The sequence below is a fragment of the Salmo salar genome, chromosome 17 (assembly GCF_965601325.2).
Source record: "Salmo salar chromosome 17, fSalSal1, whole genome shotgun sequence".
NCBI classification, from domain to species: Eukaryota; Metazoa; Chordata; class Actinopteri; order Salmoniformes; family Salmonidae; genus Salmo; species Salmo salar.
This window is the reverse complement of record NC_138307.1, coordinates 3179495-3199206: the sequence shown is the minus strand read 5'-3', so window position 1 is coordinate 3199206 and position 19712 is coordinate 3179495. Positions and strand designations below refer to the sequence as shown.

General features: G+C 41.8%; 1 protein-coding gene across 2 annotated transcripts; it reads right to left on the bottom strand.

Annotated features, from left to right (window-relative positions):
- Nucleotides 1–933: 933 nt before the first annotated feature.
- On the bottom strand, nt 934–18842 carry LOC106575121 (uncharacterized). 2 transcript variants are annotated; one of them, XM_082963366.1, is made up of 5 exons: nt 18689–18842; nt 3654–3972; nt 3029–3295; nt 2806–2958; nt 934–2474 (listed from the first exon to the last, which is right to left on the bottom strand). In XM_082963366.1, the coding sequence occupies exons 2-5, from the start codon at nt 3952–3954 to the stop codon at nt 2305–2307; spliced, it is 891 nt and encodes a 296-aa protein (XP_082819492.1). In that variant the 5' UTR covers nt 3955–3972; nt 18689–18842; the 3' UTR covers nt 934–2304. The 2 variants fall into 2 exon arrangements, with proteins under 2 accessions (XP_082819492.1, XP_082819493.1); XM_082963367.1 differs by having other exon boundaries at nt 3654–3969; nt 18689–18835.
- Nucleotides 18843–19712: the final 870 nt, after the last annotated feature.

Below are 19712 nucleotides of genomic sequence, written 5' to 3'. Positions count from 1 at the left end.
GCTTTGCATTCATCAGACAAGAGAATCTTGTTTCTCATGGTCTGAGAGTCCTTTAGGTGCCTTTTGGTAAACTCCAAGCGGGCTGTCCTGTGTCTTTTACTGAGGAGTGTCTTCCGTCTGGCCACTCTACCATAAAGGCCTGATTGGTGGAGTGCTGCAGAGATGGTTCTCCCATCTCCACAGAGGAACTCTGTCAGAGTGACCATTGGGTTCTTGGCCACCTCCCTGACCAAGGCCCTTTTCCCCGATTGTTCAGTTTGGCCGGGCAGCCAGCTCTAAGAAGTCTTGCTGGTTCCAAACTTCTTCTTGGGGACCATCAATGCTGGATAATTTTTTTTGGTACTCTTCCCCAGATCTGTGCCACGACACAATCCTGTCTTGGAGCTTTACGGACAATTCCTTCGACCTCATGGCTTGGTTTTTGCTCTGACATGCACTGTCAATTGTGGGACCTTATATAGACAGGTGTGTGCCTTTCCAAATCATGTCCAATCAATTGAATTTACCACAGGTGGACCCCAATCAAGTTGTAGATACAGCTCCAGGATGATCAATGGAAACAGGATGCACCTGAGCTCAATTTGAGTCTCATAGCAAAGAATACTAATGTAAATAAGTTATGTTTTTCATTTTGAATAAATTTGCAAACATTTCTAAAAACCTGTTTTCACTTTGTCATTATGGGGTATTTTGTGTAGATTGATGAGGATTTTTTTATTTAATCCATTTTATAATAAGGCTGTAATGTAACAAAATGTGGAAAAAGGGAAGGGATCTGAATACTTTCCGAATGCACTGTATTTAACAGTTTCACTCAATTCATTCACACCCCTCACTATTGTCATTGGTTACACTAATTGCACCGTTTGTCTTCATAACCTGGTTCAAGCATTCATGACATTACCCTGAAGAAGGCACAGTGATGCAGAAACCTTGGTGTTTCACCCAAGAAATGACTGGGAGTTTTTATATGTAGATCGTGCGACCCTCTTTATGTATTTTGATAGCTTACAAATAAAAGGGAGTTAACATGACAAACATCACAACCTGGAACGACAACAGATACACATTGATTGATTTAAACATAATTTCATATTTGGTTGGTTTCCTGGACACAGATCAAGCCTAGTCCTGGACTCAACTGCTACTGTTAATGGAGAATCTCCATTGAACATCATTCTTAGTCAAGGACCAGGCTTAATCTGTGTCTGGGAAACTGGCCAAATAAGTTGTAGCCAAAAATCTTGACCACAGAAAACTGCAAATCATGAGCACACTCAGATATATACCTAATCTGTATCTGTGTAGATGAGCACAACATCACATTTACATTCCAGTGCCACATGATTTAGCTTATCTGGTATTGCACAGAGTGGCGCATTAGGGTTGATTGTCCTGCTGCAGTAGAAAGGGTTTCAAACTGTGCAACCATTTCAATGTGCAGGGCACAGGGGGTGGTTGCACCTTAATTGGGGGGGACGGGCCCTTGGTAATGACTGGAGCGGAATTAGTGGAATAGTATGAAATACATCAAACACATGGTTTCTATGTGTTTGATGCCATTCTATTTGCGCAGTTCCAGCTATTATTACGGGCCGTTCTCCACTCAGCAGCCTCCACTGGTGCAGGGGCATACATCAAGTAGGCTATTCTTAACGTCACACACATAAGATCAGGGTCGTATTCATTAGTGCATACTGTAGCAAAACGTTATTTAATGGAAAAGGAAAATGAATGTTTCTTATTGGGTAAGTTCAGGGAGTCACTTCCTGTTTCGGTTAATTTTCTTCTGCTTGATGTCAGTGAATACGACCCAGAAAAGTGTTCAAACAAGGTATTACTGTCAGGGACGGATATCCTACTGTACAGCAGCAGGGCCTCGTTCAGGTCGGAGTGACGTTACTGAACGTTCAGATAAAAATGTATTGTGTACAACATGACTGGCCAATATTATAGATAGACATATCAGAATCATGAGTTGTCTGAATAGGAAATTGAGTCAGCTCTATCAATTCTATAGTTTATATCAGTTTTTGAGTGTTTCACCTCACTGAATACGCCTGGGGCACATTCAGCAGGGTGCAACATTGTGGGATGTTCAGATAGAAATATATTATGTAGAACAGCCAAGCCTCTCTTACCTGTAGAATAAGGAACCATGTCAGCTCTATTAATGACATTTCTATCACCAGTTTCTGAACATTTCCCCTCACCGAATACATGTAACAATAGTGGGAAGGTCAAAGATGCATTGTCCAATCACCGCAAGATCTTTGGTAATGATGTGTCCACTGTCCAGCCATATCAAAGCAAAGGGAGTTCAGGGGCGTGGAGAAGCTCCTGTCCTTGGTCTGAATCTCTGAGGGCGAAGACTGTCACACCTGAACTGTACGCTGCGGGGATCATGACATGGCTCATCCTAAACTGATCTTCATCATCATGGTCTTCCTCACGAATCATCTGCCTCAATTGACCTAAGGGAGTAAAGGACCACACGCACACAAACGCACAGGTGTGCACACACACGCACACACACACACACGTAATTGACATCCTGCTTTGGCAGAACTAAATTGTTTGTGTGTTATTCTGAGACAAAGAGTGAGAGAGCGTGAGAGGGAGACAGACATAGGGCGCCTTCCTCTGCCCAGGCGTTGCTGACGCATGCCAGATCTTAAAGTGGCTGGATAGGTATTTTACATAACACAGTCGATTACGTGGCACACAACCATTGGTTGATGCATGCAACATCTGAGCAGGGGAACATGACCAGAGTAACAGAGAGCGGTGAAATTTCTCTCTCACCCTCCACATCCAGGGCTTTCCAGCGTGGGTCAGACTGGTCGTCCGATAGGCTAGACAGAGGGGCGTCAGCTGTCAATCTCAGCAGCACATCCTCTCGACGTATCAGCAACACAGATTCACTGCAGAGTCGCTGATGCACCTCCCGCTCACTCACTGGGACATAGAATGCATGAAGTCACACACAGGGTATACTCTCTCACACTTACACACACACACGACTTACCCACATCCAGGGGATTGGTCATATAGACAGTGTCGGGTCCGACCCCAAAGATGAGTTGGTGGTGCCATGCGTCGGGAACCTCCTCTCCCTCTGGCACTGCCAGCTGCATGTTCATGGTGGCCACGGGAACTGCCCCTTTCTGGATCCACTGTGCCAGCCAGGGTACCAGCCTCACCCGCCGGCGAGGGTGGAGGGGGAAGTGGCGACCCAGCACGCGCCCACCACTAGCCTGCTCCGCCCCAGCTATCAGCTGTGCGTGTGTGGCGCCTGGGAGAGGGGAAGAGACAGAGAGGAGGGTGTATCACAGACATACAACATACAACACACAAACACGCATGCACGCACATATACACACAAACACAGTTAACAGAGCATTTGGTGGTCATGGTTGAGGGCCTGTGGTCCAGTTAGAGAAATTATGGTATAATGAGGAAGTTCTAAGGGTTGTGGTCAGAGTAGACTGCTGGATGAGTGTTGTGGTTGGCTGTTGTGTTAAGTCAAATCAGGGTTGGGGCCAAAGATTCTTGTCATAAATTGTTAGATTGCGGTCAGTTGATTAATGTGAAAACAGTGCACGGTTGTTAGCTAAATAGAACAAGGACAGTAAGCGGTCAATGGTCAGTACCAGCCTCGCTCCGGGAGAACAGGTAATCAGGCAGCGGCGCCTCGTTCCTCCTCAGGCACGTCCGCACACACCGGTCAGCCGTCTCGGGTGCCACAACGATGCCGAGGGCCTGTAGGACGTCCACTACGGCCGTTGCCCCACAGGCGGACGTTCCTATCTGCATGGTCTGCCTCTCCACTGCCTCCTGGATGGACCATAACATAGCCCCTTGTCCCTGCCTCTCCTCTCCATCTTTGGGACATTGGGATGCACAGCAAGCAGTTTCAGTCTGCTTCTCCTCATGAGGATGCTCTCCCTCCATCTTCACAAACCACACCTGCTGAAAAACGACTTATATGATGATCATATTTATTTTTTAGACTGCATTGCATATTGATATGCTTGACCGATATAGACTTATCAGAATCACTGTTATAAGTTGTATAGTTATGCTAGGTCTGTGAGAATCGCACATGGAGCCGTTTGATATGAATCTACATTTGGGGAATACTGACAAGTAGCCCAATAATAGACTACCTTACAGTACATGTTCTATTTAAAGGCAAATTGTCTCTGGCAGCCAAAACAGCCAAATACACCATCTAAACTTACAGTGGGGGAAAAAAGTATTTGATCCCCTGCCGATTTTGTACGTTTGCCCACTGATAAAGAAAGGATCAGCCTATAATTTTAATGGTAGGTTTATTTGAACAATGAGAGACAGAATAACAACAAAAATATCCAGAAAAACGCATGTCAAAAATGTTATAAATTGATTTGCATTTTAATGAGGGAAATAAGTATTTGACCCCCTCTCAATCAGAAAGATTTCTGGCTCCCAGGTGTCTTTTATACAGGTAACGAGCTGAGATTAGGAGCACACTCTTAAAGGGATTGCTCCTAATCTCAGTTTGTTCCCTGTAAAAAAGACACCTGTCCACAGAAGCAATCAATCAATCAGATTCCAAACTCTCCACCATGGCCAAGACCAAAGAGCTCTCCAAGGATGTCAGGGACAAGATTGTAGACCTACACAAGGCTGGAATGGGCTACAAGACCATCGCCAAGCAGCTTGGTGAGAAGGTGACAACATTTGGTGCGATTATTCGCAAATGGAAGAAACACAAAAGAACTGTCAATATCCCTCGGCCTGGGGCTCCATGCAAGATCTCAGCTCGTGGGGTTGCAATGATCATGAGAACGGTGAGGAATCAGCCCAGAACTACACTGGAGGATCTTGTCAATGATCTCAAGGCAGCTGGGACCATAGTCAACAAGAAAACAATTGGTAACACACTACGCCGTGAAGGACTGAAATCCTGCAGTGCCCGCAAGGTCCCCCTGCTCAAGAATACATATACATGCCCGTCTGAAGTTTGCCAATGAACATCTGAATGATTCAGAGGACAACTGGTGAAAGTGTTGTGGTCAGATGAGACCAAAATGGAGCTCTTTGGCATCAACTCAACCCGCCGTGTTTGGAGGAGGAATGCTGCCTAGGACTCCAAGAACACCATCTCCACCGTCAAACATGGAGGTGGAAACATTATGCTTTGGGGGTGTTTTTCTGCTAAGGGGACAGGACAACTTCACCGCATCAAAGGGACGATGGACGGGGCCATGTACCATCTAATCTTGGGTGAGAACATCCTTCCCTCAGCCAGGGCATTGAAAATGGGTCATGGATGGGTATTCCAGCATGACAATGACCCAAAACACATGGCCAAGGCAACAAAGGAGTGGCTCAAGAAGAAGCACATTAAGGTCCTGGAGTGGCCTAGCCAGTCTCCAGATCTTAATCCCATAGAAAATCTGTGGAGGGAGCTGAAGGTTCGAGTTGCCAAACGTCAGCCTCAAAACTTTAATGACTTGGAGAAGATCTGCAAAGAGGATTGGGACAAAATCCCTCCTGAGATGTGTGCAAACCTGGTGGCCAACTACAAGAAACGTCTGACCTCTGTGATTGCCAACAAGGGTTTTGCCACCAAGTACTAAGTCATGTTTTGCAGAGGGGTCAAATACTTATTTCCCCCATTAAAATGCTAATCATTTTATAACATTTTTGACATGCGTTTTTCTTTTTTTTTTGTTATTCTGTCTCTCACTGTTCAAATAAACCTACCATTAAAATTATAGACTGATCATTTATTTGTAAGTGGGCAAACGTACAAAATCAGCAGGGGATCAAATACTTTTTTCCCCCACTGTAAATCGATTCTCAATTGGCCTACGGTTTTTGAAACATAAAAGCCCTTTACTTTCATATCACATCAACAAACAAAAAAATCACAAATGCTAAATATACACTTACTGTCCACTGTTTTAATATAGTTGCAGAAGACAGTATATTTCAGTGACAACAAAGGTGTAATCATAGCCAAACAGTTGCAACTAAAACTAGAGTTTGTATTGGACAAATTCAGATAGGTCCCTCCCCAATTCGTTCCATTTGCTTCCGTTTAAGAAATGTTTTGCGTCCTTCTTCCGTTTACACCAAGGGTTGGAATCCAAATCATTTTCCAATCGTTTCGTTCTGAACAGTACCTAGGTGTCTGGTTAGACTGTAAACTCTCCTTCCAGACTCACATCAAACATCTCCAATCCAAAGTTAAATCTAGAATTGGCTTCCTATTTCGCAACAAAGCATCTTTCACTCATGCTGCCAAACATACCATCGTAAAACTGACCATCCTACCGATCCTCGACTTCGGCGATGTCATTTACAAAATAGCCTCCAATACCCTACTCAATAAATTGGATGCAGTCTATCACAGTGCCATCCGTTTTACATTTACATTTACGTCATTTAGCAGATGCTCTTATCCAGAGCGACTTACAGATTGGTGCATTCACCTTATGATATCCAGTGGAACAACCACTTTACAATAGTACATCTAAAGCCCCATATACTACCCACCACTGCGACCTGTACGCTCTCGTTGTCTGGCCCTCGCTTCATACTCGTCGCCAAACCCACTGGCTCCAGGTCATCTATAAGACCCTGCTAGGTAAAGTTCCCCCTTATCTCAGCTCGCTGTTCACCATAGCAGCACCCACCTGTAGCACGCGCTCCAGCAGGTATATCTCTCTGGTCACCCCCAAAGCCAATTCCTCCTTCGGCCGCCTCTCCTTCCAGTTCTCTGCTGCCAATGACTGGAACGAACTACAAAAATCTCTAAAACTGGAAACACTTACCGTAATTTCCAGACTATTAAGCGCACCTGAATATAAGCCGCACCCACTGAATTAAAAAAATATATATTATTTTGAACATAAATAAGCCGCACATGTCTATAAGCCGCAGGTGCCTACCGGTACATTGAAACAAATGAACTTTACACAGGCTTTAACAAAAATAAATAGGCTTTAACGAAACACGGCTTGTAACAAAAATAAATAGGCTTAACGAAACACGGCTTGTAACAAAAAATAAAAAATTAGCTGTAAGCTAATTCCTCACGCTGCTGTTTCCAACGTCTTATCGTCGACTCATTAAGACCAAGCTCTCGTGCAGCAACTCTATTTCCTTTTCCAACAGCCAGATCAATCGCCTTCAACTTGAAAGCTGCATCATATGCATTTCTCCGTGTCTTTGCCATGATGAGGGTGACAAAATGACTACCGTAATCAGAATGATGGGAAGTTTGAGAGCGCTCGATTTAATCTAAACAGTAAACAAAAAAGTTGTTTGACATTAACCCGTTCGGCAATTTCATTGGTCTAATGAAAGCTTCATGCCGCCAAAAAACTGAGCACGTCACAGAATGTGTTTTTTTGGAAGAAAAAAATTTGAAAGCGGGAAAAATCCATATATTAGCCGCGTCATTGTTTAAGCCGCGTGGTTCAAAGCGTGGGAGAAAAGTTGCGGTTTATAGTCCGGAATTTACGGTATCTCCCTCACTAGCTTTAAGCACCAGCTGTCAGAGCAGCTCACAGTTTACTGCACCTGTACATAGCCCATCTATAATTTAGCCCAAACAACTACCACTTCCCCTACTGTATTTATTTATTTTGCTCCTTTGCACCCCATTATTTATATTTCTACTTTGCACTTTCTTCCACTGCAAATCTACTATTCCAGTGTTTTACTTCCTATATTGTATTTACTTTGCCACCATGGCCTTTTTTGCCTTTACCTCCCTTATCTCACCTCATTTGCTCACTTTGTATATAGACTTATTTTTCTACTATATTATTGACTGTATGTTTGTTTTACTCCATGTGTAACTCTGTGTTGTTGTATGTGTCAAACTGCTTTGCTTTATCTTGGCCAGGTTGCAATTGTAAATGAGAACTTGTTCTCAACTTGCCTACCTGGTTAAATAAAGGTGAAATTAAAAAAAAAGAAAAACATTTTGGGTTCCGTTCCAGTACTGTTCCAACCAGCAAAATAAAGTTCTGAACCAGTTTGAACCAAAACAAGTAACGGTTTATATCGTTTCTTTCTGTTACTTTTTGAACCTCTGAAGTCGTTATATATATATATATTTCTTTACATTTAACACCACATTAAATTACTTCACCAATCAATGTGGATAGAGCAGCTTGCTATGGAGCGGGCCAGATATAGTTGTTTACATGCATTGGACAGAGAAGTGTAGGGTGCGAAATGTGACTGAAATTTTGCAGCTGGGGAGAGAGCGAGAGAGGGTGGAGGAGGAGGCTTGGCTTGAAGCGCTGGACATCTTGCATTATCTGAATTAGGCCAGAGATATGGCAGTGAAAGGGGGCAAGCGGCGGAACGGAAGAGGAAGATGGCGGATAAGAAAAAAAAGGAACATATGAATAAATATGTAGTGGGGGATTGCACAAGACTTCTGGAATATCTGATGAGGGAGTAGATGGCGGACAAGAAAAAAAGGGGAATATGTTTTTTGTGAATATGGAATGGAGGATAACACAGTGCGTTTGGAAGAGCTAAAGAAGAAAACGGAACGTGACGAAAGTGAGGATGAATTAAATGTGGTGGCAGGTGCAGTGATGACCGCCGAGAAGGAGCTGAGTGTAGAGGAAAGTGGTGTGGTGTGGTGAGGAAGGTTGGTGTCAAATGCAAAAAGAGGGACAAGTGCTCCAGTAGTTCAGAGATTGAACGTGACAAGAGTGAGGATGAAGTACCTGCGGTGAGGATTGCCGAGTTTGAGCCTCGTCCCAATGATGACAAGGATGATACTGGCCCAGCGGGAGTCAGATTTGTGGAGAGAATAGATCCTTGTATTCTGTCTAACCCCATATGTGGTGTCAGGTTGGGTGGAGATGAGGTTGGGGACTGTTGAGTAGGGGAAAGTAACGCAAAGTGGACTCGTGATGATTTATTGTGTTCCTTCCGTCCAGAGGAAGTGTGCGCTTTGGACCACGCGACTATGGACAAGAACTGTGACTTGCTTTGTTCTGCGAAGCAGGGCGCCGTTGAAAGGATTGATAACGGGGGTGGCATTAAGTGTTGAGGAGGATTAGCTGAAAGTGAAGATTCCTGGTGTCTGTGATGCCCTCTGTTTGGTGCGACGCAGACCCGGTGGAGAGCATGGTGAAACGGAGAAGACATTGTCCTGATGAGTTTTGCCCGACAAGATCAAGTTAGGGTGTGTCAGTTATCCCATGAGAGATTTTGTTCCGAAAATACTATGGTGTTTTAGGTGCCAAGCTTATGGTCATGTTGCAGCAGTGTGTATTATGGAGATTCCTATATGTGAGAAGTGTGCAGGGGGGCATTAGAAGAAGGAATATAAAGTATGGGTGGAGAAAGTTGTGTGTTACCTGTGGGGGTGCCATGGCACTGAAGATCGGAGGTGTCCAGTGAGAGAAAGGCAGGCTGAGGTTGTCAGAGTAGTACAGAAAGTGTTGTATGCTGAAGCAGTGAAGAGAGTGGTAGAGGAAGATGGGTACAGGGTTAGGGATCCTATGAGGATTCCTGCAAGTGGGCAGAGGCCAATAGAGAGGGATGGGAATAATATGTACTTCAGTAAGGTGGGTTTCTTAGCATTCATAGCCATGGTTGTCAACTGCAGAAATGGAACGTAAGTCACAGAAAATAGCTGTTGTGGTGGCAGCTGCAGTACTTGGGATTGGTAGTACTTGGGATTGGTGGTAGTTTTCTGTCTTCTCAGACTGTTGGCCTGTAGTAGGATTAGATAGGGTTAAATAGTGGAATGGGGTGGTGTTTTTTAACTTTGTAAGGGCTAATAGTTGGCATGGTATGAAGGAACTTTCAATGTCTGAACTTCTGAGAGCTGGCCTAACGTTGGACCAGAGCTACAAGCTTGTGTGTGCCAGTAGCGGTTAGGGTGACCACATGTCCCAGATTGTGCGGGATAGTCATGCATTTTGAGCCTTTGTCCTGCAACAAAACAATCATGTCACATTTTATCAACAAATTCAAGCAACACTAATTTAGAAAAAAGGTTAATTTGTCTCTTATTTTAGTCACACATTACAACTTGTCTCTTGCAGTCACATTGCAGTCACAAAATATATATATATATCATAAGGATGTGGTAGCCTAAGCCTACTGGTAATGTTAAACACTTCTCCAATCATTGTTGAGATTTGATATTCTGCGCAAGACGAGAAGTAGGCCAATGTCATAGATAGGCCTATTGTCAACCAATCATATTTCTTAAATCCTTTCGGCTTAAATTCCAGTTAAACTTGAAGAGGACAGTAGGCCTAACTGCCAAATGTTTTTATTAATGTAGGCTAAAATGTCCAGGGAATGTCCCGCAAAATCATCCGGTTGTCCTGCATTTGGGTATTTTAAATGTGGTCACCCTAGTAGTGGAGCGTGAGTAAAATCACTGGGGAAGCCAAGCCCCCCCCCCCAAAAAATGTATTGCGTTGTTTGCTCTATAACCTGTTAGTTCATATACGCATTGACACCGTGATATATAGGCCTAAGGCCAAGACAATAAGATGACACAGTGGCAAAATAAATTCAACCACACAATTGTTTCATTACAAAACCAGAGAGCAACATCTGTCCGGTGAAGTCCACAAAACATATTGCATGTAACAAACAGTTACATGACCTATAGCAAGGTCAAGCAAGGTAATGTTTCCGACATTTTGGGACTACAAAACAACTGTAAATTTAGAACCACAGAGAGTTACCGCAAGTCGTAAAGAAAACAGGAGCTTCCTCCACTATTCCAGCACCATTTCAACATCATCTAATCACCTATGCTTAGTCTAATACAGTGACAACTAAAAGATACCAAAAACTATTTAGTCCAATCAACTTAAACTAAATATGGTGTGGCTGTCCATGGTTCTGATTTCTGTGTGTGTGAGTATGTGTGTGTTTGCGAGCAGAAAAAACATGTTGACTCACCCTACTCGTAGAAACACCAATGACGTCCTTTTCTTTCATATTGCCTAAACAGTCTATGACTCTCTCATACAGTACACAGTTTTTGTTGTCCTAAGCTACCTGGCTAAAATGCTTGCTCGCTAGCCTAACTTCACTTCAGGAGCAACAATGCGCCAGGCCAGCTAGTAAACATTGGCATACCACATCTAGCTACATGTTGAACTTCCATCCTCTCAGTTCAGGGGCACAATGTATGAATTTATGGTTGGATCAGAATCGCCGTTATAATCATTGGGCAGTACGGAGAATTAAGTAAAACCAAGTCCAAATCCCTATCTCCATGACGTTTGGTTTCTGATGTGATTGCTCTGAAGCCAAATCCAAACTGGCTTCCTTTGACACTTTTTTTTGGCGCACTATGACCATTCACAGCTGAGATCACTCAGTTTAGCTCAACGCTGGTTGGCTATTATTTAATAAAGGGAGGCCAAATGCTTGCAACAATGTAATACTCTATTTTGACCAGACAGCATCAAATAGATAACTGTTTCGTTCACTCAGATGCTTTCTCCGGTGAGATAGATTCAGCTTGTTGAATAACACTTATGAAACACAGAGAGACAAAAGATAATGGATTATTATTTTACTTTTTACAAATTATTTTTTGTTGTAAATTCTTTGGGGAATCCTGGCTTCCCTTGGCATCCATGAATACACACCACTGGTGTGTGCGCAGAGTGCCACCAGAATTGAAATGAAAACACTTCTTAGCTTTTTGTAGTTAATGAATCCAACGTAAAATGTGATAACTATAGTATCCTTAACTAGCATTGAAAAAGAGAATTAATTCTTCTCTAATTAAAAAATCGGCGCAGATTCGAGTCCCTTGTGAGAATTTGTCTGCCAGTGAGTAACCCGCCTCTACCATTCGTTCTATTAATCAACGTGCAATCACTGGAGAATAAACTGGATGAGCTCCGTTCAAGACTATCTTACCATCAGAACATCTTATAAACTGTAATATATTGTTTCACCAAGTCGTGGCTGAACGACGACACTGGGTTTTCCGTGCATCGGCAAGACAGAACAGCTACCTCTGGTAAGACGAGGGGTGGTGGTGTGTGTCTATTTGTCAATAACAGCTGGTGTGCAATGTCTAATATTAAGGAAGTCTCGAGATATTGCTCCCTTGAGGTACAGTACCTCATGATCAGTGGTGAAAAAAGTACCAAATTGTCATACTTGAGTAAAAGTAGAAATACATTAAAAGAAAATGACTCAAGTAAAAGTCTAAAAGTATTTAGTTTTAAATATACGTAAGTATCAAAAGTAAATGTCATTGCTAAAATATACTTAAGAATCAGAAGTATAAATTATTTCAAATTCCTTATATTAAGCAAACCAGACAGCATAATTTTTATTTACGGATAGCCAGGGGGCACGCTCCAACACTCAGACATACCGGTAATTTACAAATGAAGCATGTGTTTAGTGAGTCAGCCAGATCAAAGGCAGTAGGGATGACCAGGGATGTTCTCTTGATAAGGTTGTGAATTAGACCATTTTCCTGTCCTGCTAAGCAGTCAAAATGTAAAGAGTACTTTTGTGAGTAAGGGAAAATGTATGGAGTAAAAAGTACATCATTTTCTTTAGGAATGTAGTGAACTAAAAGTAAAAGTTGTCAAAAATATAAATAGTACAGACACCCCAAAAAACTAGTAGTACTTTAAAGTATTTTTACTTAAGTACATTACACCACTGCTCATGATTGCTGTAGACCCGACTACCTACAGTGGTTCCTCCTTTAAAAGTTGCGTGCTGCTACAGCATTCTGTGGCACGTCATTTTATTCTCAGCCATTTCTTCTGTTACTGCAAGTTATTGCTAGTTTGACCACCAGAGGGCATCTTTGAGAAGTATGATAGTATTCCGTATTGGCATTACCAGAGAATTTAAAAACTTTTTTGTACTAACATAGTATATGGGATTGATTTTAAGAAATTTGGTTTAATTAATTTGATTAATATTATGGTGTTTCCATTCAGAGAAAATGAAACCCTAAGGGTTTCCATTAAGATGGAATGGAAAATATGGCGCGGTACAACGTGATTGTCGGGAGTAGGCTACATGATTGGAGGACTCTACATTTTTTGCCTTCATTAGACAACTTTGTTACAATATTTCTGTAAATCAGTGATATTTATTCCCATAGTAATTTGTTATGGATCCATAACTAAATCAACATCTGCATTTTGAAAGAGTATTTTTTATGTATTTATTTATTTTATTTATTTATTTTTATTTACGAAATGAGTAGGTGTGTCCAAACTTTTGACTGGTACTGTGTGTATAAATATATATATATATTTTTTTAACTTGTTAGGGCTAGGGGGCAGTATTTACACGGCCGGATAAAAAACATACCCGATTTAATCTGGTTATTACTACTGCCCAGAAACTAGAATATGCATATAATTATTGGCTTTGGATAGAAAACACCCTAAAGTGTCTAAAACTGTTTGAATGGTGTCTGTGAATATAACAGAACTCATATGGCAGGCAAAAACCTGAGAAGATTCTGTACAGGAAGTGCCCTCTCTGACCATTCCTTGGGCTTCTTGACTCTTTTTATTGAAAACTTAGGATCTTTGCTGTAACGTGACACTTCCTACGGCTCCCATAGGCTCTCAGAACCCGGGAAAAAGCTGAATGATGTCGAGGCAGCCCCTGGCTGAAAAGCATTAGCGCCTTTGGTAAGTGGTCTATCAGAGGACAATGAGACTGAGGTGCGTGCACAAGACGACCCCATCTTTTTATTTTCTCTCTCTTTGTACTAAAACACAGATTCCCGCTCAGAATATTATCGCTTGTTTACGAGAAAAATTGCATAAAAATTGATTTTAAACAGCGGTTGACATGCTTCGAAGTACGGTAATGGAATATTTAGAATTTTTTTGTCACGAAACGCGTCGGGCGCGTCACCCTTCTTTACACTTCGGATAGTGTCTTGAACGCATTAACAAAACAGAGGATATTTGAACATAACTATGGATTATTTTGAACCAAACCAACATTTGTTATTGAAGTAGAAGTCCTGGGAGTGCATTCTGACGAAGAACAGCAAAGGTAATAACATTTTTCTTATAGTAAATCTGACTTTGGTGAGTGCCAAACTTGGTGGGTGTCTAAATAGCTAGCCCTGTGATGCCGGGCTATCTACTTAGAATATTGCAAAATGTGCTTTCACCGAAAAGCTATTTTAAAATCGGACATATCGAGTGCATAGAGGAGTTCTGTATCTATAATTCTTAAAATAATTGTTATGCTTTTTGTGAACGTTTATCGTGAGTAATTTAGTAAATTCACCGGAAGTTTGCGGGGGGTATGCTAGTTCTGAACGTCACATGCTAATGTAAAAAGCTGGTTTTTGATATAAATATGAACTTGATTGAACAAAACATGCATGTATTGTATAACATAATGTCCTAGGTGTGTCATCTGATGAAGATCATCAAAGGTTAGTGCTGCATTTAGCTGTCTTCTGGGTTTTTGTGACATTATATGCTAGCTTGAAAAATGGGTGTCTGATTATTTCTGGCTGGGTACTCTGCTGCATAATCTAATGTTTTGCTTTCGTTGTAAAGCCTTTTTGAAATCGGACAGTGTGGTTAGATTAACGAGAGTCTTGTCTTTAAAATGGTGTAAAATAGTCATATGTTTGAGAAATTGAAGTAATAGCATTTCTAAGGTATTTGAATAATGCGCCACAGGATTCCACTGGCTGTTACGTAGGTGGGACGATTTCGTCCCGCCGGCCCTAGAGAAGTTAACATATTGCATGCAGGAAAACTTAAATCTGTTTTAACTCATTTTTACCAGCATGTCACATGTGCAACCAGAAGAAAAAAAATGTAGACCACCTTTACTCCATACACAGAGATGCGTACAAAGCTCTCCCTCACCCTCCATTTGGCAAATCTGATAATTATATCCTCCTGATTCCTGCTTACAAGCAAAAACTAAAGCAGGAAGTACCAGTGACTCGCTCAATACGGAAGTGGTCAGATGATGCGGATGCGACGCTAGAGGACTGTTTTGCTAGCAGACTGGAATATGTTCCAGGATTCATCCAATGGCATTGAGGAGTATACCACCTCAGTCACCAGCTTCCTCAGTAAGTGCATTGACGACGTCATCCCCACAATGACCATACCAACCAGAAGCCACGGATTACAGGCAACATCCGCACCGAGCTAAAGGCTAGAGCTGCCGCTTTCAAGGAGCGGGACACTAATCCAGACGCTTACATGAAATCCCGCTATGCCCTCAGACGAACCATCAAACAGGCAAAGTGTCAATATAGGACTAAGATTGAAGCCTACTACACAGGCTCTGATGCTCGTCAGATGTGGCAGGGCTTGAAACTGTTACGGACTACAAAGGGAAACCCAGCCGTGAGCTGCCCAGTGACTCGAGTCTACCAGACGGACTAAATGCCTTTTATGCTCGCTTCGAGGCAAGCAACACTGAAGCATGCATGTGAGCACCAGCTGTTCCGGACGACTGTGTGATCACGCTCTCCATAGCTGATGTGAGCAAGACCTTTAAACAGGTCAAGATTCACAAGGCTGCGGGGCCAGACGGATTACCAGGACGTGTACTCAGAGGATGCGCAGACCAACTGGCAAGTGTCTTCACTGACATTTTCAACCTCACCCTGAAGGAGTCTGTAATACCTACACGTTTCAAGCAGACCACCATAGTCCCTGTGCCAAAGAACGCGAAGGTAACCTGCCTAAATGACTACCGACCTGTAGCACTCACGTCTGTAGCCATGAAGTGCTTTGAAAGGCTGGTCATGGCTCACATCAACATCCTCATCCCAGAAACCCAAGACCCACTCCCATTTGCATACCGCCCCAACAGATACACAGTTGATGCAATCTCTATTGCACTCCACACTGTCCTTTCCCACCTGGACAAAAGGAACACCTATATGAGAATGCTATTCATTGACTACAGCTTAGTGTTCAACACCATAGCGCCCTCAAAGCTCATAAGGACCCTGGGACTGAACACCTCCCTCTGCAACTGGATCCTGGACTTCCTGACGGGCCACCCCCTGGTGGTGAGGGTAGGCAACAACACATCTGCCACGCTGATCCTCAACAGGAGGAATCTACTGAGATGAACTTGATCAACCAAGTTGATTTCACCTTTCTCTCAATGCCACACACTAGTCACTAATTGTCAGGACTTACCTGACAGGCTCATTCACACCTTTTTTGTACTTAAATCCTGTCCTCAGTTTTTTTTACAGTTGTGTGTGTCCAAGTTAAGAGAAAGTTAATTTCCTATTATCCATGTATATTTTAGTTAACCTCTTACATCTAGACGTTCCGCTAGCGGAACACCTGCTCCAATATCCAATGATAGGCGTGGCGCGAATTACAAATTCCTCAAAAATACAAAAACTTCAATTTTTCAAACATATGACTATTTTACACTATTTTACGCCATTTTAAAGACAAGACTCTCCTTTATCTAACCACACTGTCCGATTTCAAAAAGGCTTTACAGTGAAAGCAAAACATTAGATTATGTCAGCAGAGTACCCAGCCAGAAATAATCAGACACCCATTTTTCAAGCTAGCATATAATGTCACAAAAAACAAAACCACAGCTAAATGCAGCACTAACCTTTGATGATCTTCATCAGATGACACACCTAGGACATTATGTTATACAATACATGCATGTTTTGTTCAATGAAGTTCATATTTATATCAAAAACCAGCTTTTTACATTAGCATGTGACGTTCAGAACTAGCATACCCCCCGCAAACCTCCGGTGAATTTACTAAATTACTCACGATAAACGTTCACAAAAAACATAACAATTATTTTAAGAATTATAGATACAGAACTCCTTTGTGCAATCGAGGTGTCCGATTTTAAAATAGCTATTCGGTGAAAACACATTTTGCAATATTCTGAGTAGATAGCCCAGCCATCACGGCTAGCTATTTAGACACCCACTAAGTTTAGCCCTGACCAAACTCCGATTTACTATTAGAAAAGTTTGATTACCTTTGGTGTTCTTTGTCAGAATGCACTCCCAGGACTGCTACTTCAATAACAAATGTTGGTTTGGTCCCAAATAATCCATTGTTATATCCAAACAGCGGCGTTTTGTTCGTGCGTTCAAGACACTATCCGAATGGTAAATAAGGGTCACGAGCATGGAGCATTTCGTGACAAAAGATTTCTAAATATTCCATTACCGTACTTCGAAGCATGTCAACCGCTGTTTAAAATGAATTTTATGAATTTTTATGCCAATTTTATTCTCGTAAAAAAGCGATAATATTCCGACCGGGAAAGCGTGTATACATACAAAGAGAGAGAAAATAAAAGCATGGGATCCCCTCGTGCACGCGCCTGAGTCTCACAGTACTGTGACCAGCCACTATCCAAACGCGCTACTTTTTTTCAGCCAGAGCCTGCAAAGCCACGATTCAGCTTTTTGCCGCCTTCTGAGAGCCCATGGGAGCCGTAGGAAGTGTCACGTAACAGCAGAGATCCCATGTATTGGATAGAGATAATCAAGAAGGGCAAGAAATTGTCAGACAGGGCACTTCCTGCATGGAATCTTCTCAGGTTTTGGCCTGCCAAATGAGTTCTGTTATACTCACAGATCCCATTCAAACAGTTTTAGAAACTTTGGAGTGTTTTCTATCCAAAGCTAATAATTATATGCATATTCTAGTTTCTGGGCAGGAGTAATAATCAGATTAAATCGGGTACGTTTTTTATCCGGCCGTGAAAATACTGCCCCCTAGCCATAACAGTTTAAGTCATAAAATTAAGATGTCATGTAATTTCCTTATTTTTGTTATTTGAGATATATTGGTTTAATAGTAATCCTTATCACCTTTACCTTTTATGTTATGCAACCTGCTTGGAATGCATCTTCTTTGTTGCAGAACCACACACAAATCCAACTATACCATGTCCAACCACAAGTCCTCAATAAATATGTGAACTGTGGCACTGTCTCTGACCGTCAGCTTGCTCTCTGACCGGTGCAGAGAACCCCTGGTGACATCTATCCAAGCAGTTACCCATCTTGGGTTTATTAGACAATTTTTCAGCAGCCATATTGGAAATGACCGCCAGTGGGTAATGGACAAAATCTGTGATGGCACTATAGCCAAAAAGATGTATTTAAACATGTCCTAGCTGTGTGTGAAAGTTGGTGGCTGTATCACAAAAGTATAAAAACATTTTTTTACATAGCTGCTGGAATATGGTCAAAATGACCTCAATATGGCCCATATTATGGTCTTACGAGTATCTTATGATCAGAAGTATTGTCTACCTGTGGGGTTTATTTAATGATTAAATAACATTACAAAGTCATTTTTATATTGTTTGAAATGATTTTACCCTATTTTCTAACAGGAGATCTGGATGGCTGGTTGACTGACGGGCTTCCCAGACTGGCCCAAGCTATCTAGTGTTAGTGTACCAAGTGTGATACTTGTATCATAAAATGGAACAAGTATGTCACCTATCCCTGGACTATACCGTAAATTAGCGTCTATGAATGGGTTTGCGTCTATGAATGGGTTAACTGACACGTGACCGTGGTAGCTAGCTACTGTATAGCAAACTAATCTTATCATCAAGAAGTCCCATAAAGAAGTCTTCACAAAACCGAATGTAACATAATTTTTTTAAGGACACTAACCTTAACTCGAGCCTAGATTTGCTCAGCTTCCTGATGTCTGCACTTTTACTGTAATTGCAGAGTATACAATGACAAGAAAAAGCAACTGTTCGGCATGCTATATTTAACGTTGATTCCGGTTGGTTTGGTATATCCTCTGTCTGGATTGGACGAGAACATTTCCATGATGTATTACTATTGGTAGACAAATATGTCAATCACTCATTGCACGCAATGAATACGTCTTGGAGAGTAGTTGTCTGTACCTACGGCAGCGAATGAGATGGGTGAACACTATGACCGCACGAGGGCAGTGATGTCCATTATTTTCCAGGTAAGACATTTCAAATCACAAATGACTGTCTTCATAAAAGTTGAGGGATACTTTTAAAACCTTCACTTTCATCCTCATCAGACTGACTGTTACGAGAACTGAATTTTGTTCGGGGCAAAACACGTTAACTAACAGGTATGTTTCTGCATTTACTTCGGTTCAGTGTCATGTGGAGGTAAATTATTTATGAATGATTAAATCAAGAATAACAGCATTTATGAAGTCAATCTTTAACAATTTCTTGATTCAATTAATGTTGTCATAGAAAGTTGCACCTCTACATTCACAAATGTTTGTGTTTCATATGAAAGTTGTTTATGTATGACATAGCGTTGTAAAACAGGTTCAATATAGCCAGTTAATGAATTATACTGGCAGATTGCAGGCTAAAAGTACATTAACAATGTCATTATACAAAAATGTGTATTTATACCGGTATTATGTTTGTTTCTTTGAATTTTTGTCTTCATTATCTCCATTATTTTGCTGTAGGTTTAACAAAAGCATGTGGACAGTAGTTGGCATGTTGGCCTCTGTGTGCCCCACTGGTAAGTCTGTTAGTATATTCTGCCATACAGACATTTAAAAAATTCTGATAATAGTGATTAAAATGGATCATATGGTGAGAATTCCAGATATGTATTTTCCAACATGGCACCAGTACAATTGCAGGCGAAGCACCAAAACAGAACAGGTTGCTCCTTGGTATTT

Coding starts and splice junctions, on each gene's coding strand:
- LOC106575121 (XM_082963366.1), bottom strand. CDS start 3,954: ATGGAGGGAGAGCATCCTCATGAGGAGAAGCAGACTGAAACTGCTTGC. Junction 2,959..3,028: donor GACCAATCCCCTGGATGTGG/GTAAGTCGTGTG, acceptor TCTATGTCCCAG/TGAGTGAGCGGGAGGTGCAT. Junction 2,475..2,805: donor GAAAGCCCTGGATGTGGAGG/GTGAGAGAGAAA, acceptor TTACTCCCTTAG/GTCAATTGAGGCAGATGATT.